The 4,517-nt window shown below is 31.0% G+C and overlaps 1 protein-coding gene across 1 annotated transcript in view; it reads right to left on the bottom strand.

The window, feature by feature from the left end:
* The window catches only part of LOC106463739 (sulfate anion transporter 1-like), a 38,305-nt gene that overhangs the window by 21,403 nt on the left and 12,385 nt on the right, over positions 1 to 4,517 (bottom strand). Inside the window, exons 3-4 of the mRNA XM_013923800.2 lie at positions 1,857 to 2,025; positions 969 to 1,079 (exon numbers count right to left, since the gene is read on the bottom strand). Coding sequence (XP_013779254.2) covers positions 969 to 1,079; positions 1,857 to 2,025 — 280 coding nt within the window. The remainder of the gene's footprint in view (positions 1 to 968; positions 1,080 to 1,856; positions 2,026 to 4,517) is intronic.

Below are 4,517 nucleotides of genomic sequence, written 5' to 3'. Positions count from 1 at the left end.
ATTTCGACAAGGTTTTGTACCTGATGATGACAAAACCTTGTCGAAATGTTGTACATTTGCTGTTATGTTTAACTTATATTAAAGTTTTTCTTCATTACCCACTCAAGCCGTCTCCAGCCATTATTAGCATTATTACTAACTTCTGCAGATCAAATACAGGAGCATTAACATATCAAAAACATCTTATAAGAAAACTGATTAAAAACAACATAACTATAAATCTAACATGGGAATGCTACAATCTCAAAAACATCTTTTTCTCTGAAAAATGACAAAGAAACCATTATTGTCATCTGTTGTAGATTTCAATATAGGAGCATTGGCATCTCAAACATCTCTTTATATCTGACATTGGTATAAAGACTGCACTATTACTGACTATTGAAGATGCAACTTAGGAGTGTTAGCATATCAGAAATATCTGTATATGACAATGGTATTAACATAGCATTACCACTATTACTGTACACCCAAAAGAAGATTGTTGGCTTCTCAGAAATCCTCTTTATCTAACAGATGTATAAAGATAGCATTATTATAATCCAAATCTACTGTAGATCCAACACAAGAATATTTAAGAATTAAAAATCAACTCTAAATGTAACAAAGGTATAACAACATGAACTAGAGGTTTACTTGAAATCACCTAAAATTCTCTCAGCCATAAAAGTTTCCCAAATATTAATTTTGTATCAAATATTTACTTAAAACATGCTAAAAATTTGGGGGAATGTTCACTTAAGAAATTCGAAATCTTTAAAATTATAATTTCATTACAATTCTAAAACCAATTTAGATACCGTAAATATAAATGTTGATTATTTTAAAATCTTTTGAACATTTTAAAGGTTTTGAGTAAAACTAGGGATCTTTATGATGTTTATAATTTATGTTGACAGTTCACTTATCACTTCCTTTTAACCAAATGATTAAAGTACCTAAGTAACACAAATCTTCTAACTACTTACCAACAGAAACATGATGAGATGTGCCCATAAGAAAATAGATAAGAGAAGGATAAAAAGATGTATAAAGTCCATAAATGGGTGGTACAGATGCTAACAGAGCATAAGCCATACCTGTAAAACATATTCATCTTATTCTAACATATTCATAGACAAACAATCTTTGTGAGTTGATGTTGTATTAAAGTTTACATAAAATCTATTCCTATATGTGTGTAACATCATGTAACATTCACTGATTTCTAATCTTCCTCAGTTTGATGTTGTATTAAAGTTTACATAAAATCTATTCCTATATGTGTGTAACATCATGTAACATTCACTGATTTCTAATCTTCCTCAGTTTGATTTTTTACTGATTTTCTTTACTTTATGTAAAATACATACCTATAATCATTCACACTTTCATAAATCAGAAACATTTCTTATCTTCCTCAGTTTGATGTTCTACTGGTGTACTATGTAAAACATGTATCTTAAAAACACTCAAACTTCCACTTGAAACTAAAACATTTAATGAGTAGTAATTCACCCTTCTCCAATCTAATGTGTTACAGACCTAATAGACCTGACACAAATTTTTTCAAAGCCAATATTTCAATATTAAACCGAGTGTTTGCATTTATATTCTTGTTAATTAATATCCATCAATAACTTTATTTATATCATTGGTGTTTAGTATTTGTATATTATTATATCCATTTATAATAAACTAATGTAATGTACCTGTTATTTTAAACTTTTATCCTTCATCTTAAGTCTGTAAAACAAATTTGTTCTTCATTATAGATAAAGTCCAGTCCCGATTGCTGGTATTTACTTAGTTATATATGTGTGTAGTTCTCCATTTTCTTTGTTTTAAACATCAGATATTGACAGTTGCTGTCTTACCCTGAGGAACATGCATGATTGATATAGTTAGACCAGCGACAACATCTGCCAGCAGACATTCTCGAATACTGTAATGTGGTAGCCACTTTGTAATAGCAAACAAATTCCTGAAGAAATAGCCCAAACACTCTGTGGAACACCCACACCTTGACTTTACAATATCACGTATCTAAAGTATGTGAAAAAGAACATCAAATCAATTTTCTAACAATCTTACATCATGAAGAAACTTCCAAAATAACATTAGCATAGAATGTAATTAAAAATGCACTGTATAAATCAATATTTCACTCATTCATTTTATATAACTATAAATCCACCAATAGCTTGCTTATTGTATGTAATGATAGAAACTAGCAAACTCAATGATGCACATTAATAATGTATTTGGAGGTGTGCTAATATTTTTCCTACTATTAAAAGTAGAACAATAAATTTTTGGATTTAAGAAATTTAAACTTTACTTCTTGTCAAAAGAAAAAAAAAAAGTAAGCTTGATAATTAATTGTGTAAATTAAGAACAATAATTTCTGACATTCTGAAAACAATCAATTACATTTAATATAAACAAAACCAAAACATAAGCCATTAAGAATTTGGTACAAAATTCAAATTTCATAATCTCATTTAAAGATATAGATAATACTACTGATGATGGACTGCTCAGATTACAACAAAAACAGTATTATCAGTTATTAATAAAATTCTCATTGTATTAAATTCTTGAATGTTAACATTTTCCCTACCTGAAAATGTATTTCAGATCAAAAGGTATCATTTTTCTAAAATGAAAATGTATTTGCAATAGATACTTCTCTCAGAAAAAGCTTTCTCAACTTGTACTGCTGTCTATTGGTGCAAATATTTGCTTGCCACTAGCCTTATTACTCCCACTCATTACTGCATACTAACATGCAAATGATCATGCAGCAACCCTACACCAATAGGAGTGCAACACTATCCCTATCATAACTCGCACCCTCTTTAATCACACACACACACACACACACGTGTTAATCACTTTTCAGTTGGCAATCCTACTATTAGATATGTTTTTTGCTCACGGTTCAATTAACCTATCCACACATTTTTACTTTCCTGAATTTCGCCTTCAGATAATTTATTTTACATTTTTATTCTGTTTCTTGGAAAGTTACGACTTATTTTATCTTCTCTTGTCTTCCATTTTGGGGAGTAATGCCCATGAAGTGATGGCTCTGGTCCATCAGGAGTTGACCACTTTCATGCTACAATCAGGACATATTGACGATTGTCATATTTTTTATCTACACTGGTCCCTCTAACATCTTATCAATAAAGGATTCTAGTTATTAGTTATGTGGAGATGCAAGTAGCAAAAATCAAGTTAACATTTCCTTACCTGAAGATAAATTTCAGACAGATATATATTTCTCCACAAAACCTCCCCACTTCTGATGTGCTTCTTTTCCCTTGTGAAGAATGAGCCTTTGATAAAACATGACATACTCATGGTGTCTACTGCAAATGGAGAATGTGTCACCCTCCTATTGGTGGAGGGCTATAGTGTAAAGCTGGCTGCATCATAGACTAGTGCATAGGAGTGGTAGATTCATGGACAAAAATCTTTTCTGCTGTGAATTAACGGTTATTAGTTTGTGGAAAGGTGAGTGGCATTTCTGTACTTCTTGCTGCTAGTGTTGCAAAGGTGGGTGGAATGTAAAGGCTGCTTAATCCCCTTATGTATATCTCAAGTGTAGTTAGAACAATATTTCAAGCTGTGCAGTATGTGAGAAATACGTACCTGAAATATTTACAATAATATGGGTGTTCAGGGATGATTCATCCCAGACCAGCATACTAGTTTACACAAAGTGCTCAAGGAGAGTAATTTACAAGGAGATTGATTGCTTCCTACTAGTGGAGGGATGCAGTCTGATATGCTTGCAACATAGACTACAGCTGTATGCATTATTATGTACAAGAGTGAGAGTTGTTTTTATAGCTTGGCATATGCACCAACAATTTTTAACAATAGCACCAAAGTGCTATAGTGAATTGTTCTGTGAAGAGTGGAATTCCATAATTTGAATTTAATTCCATCCAAAGTAAAAAGACCCTTATTAGATCAAAAGAAATCCAAAGAAATAAATGATACCATATATACTTTTATTAGGCCTTCCACTAGATACAAACTAACTGGTAATCAACCTATCATACTATTTTATTGAGTTCACTTTTTGATCAAACTAACTTTTTTCCACTGTCAGTTAGATTAGGGTTATTAACTGGATTCATTGATATAATCGAATACCTATTAGCATTGGTATCATCAATTAGCATCACTTTATTGAGCCTCTTACTCAAACTAAATTTCTTTCCACTATTAATTAGAACTGGGTGATTAATTTAATTCATACAAATATCGGGTTACATATGAGCATCACTTACATTGTTTAGTGTCATGTAAAATAATCAATTAAGTAAATTTATGAAATTGATTAATGTCAGGAAATAATCACTAAATCAAGATTAGTGTTCCAGATTATTCCAACTATCCAAGTAGTCATTATACTGTCATTATTATTTCATATTATTATTGTTGTGTCATCGAGATCATGTGATTCTCACGCTCTCTCCTTTCTTGAATTATCCTGTACTTTGGCGAATGTTCTAGTTCTT

This window comes from Limulus polyphemus, unplaced genomic scaffold (genome assembly GCF_000517525.1).
Source record: "Limulus polyphemus unplaced genomic scaffold, Limulus_polyphemus-2.1.2 Scaffold1472, whole genome shotgun sequence".
NCBI classification, from domain to species: Eukaryota; Metazoa; Arthropoda; class Merostomata; order Xiphosura; family Limulidae; genus Limulus; species Limulus polyphemus.
Note: the sequence above shows the minus strand (reverse complement) of the source record. Positions and strands in the feature narration are given on the sequence as shown.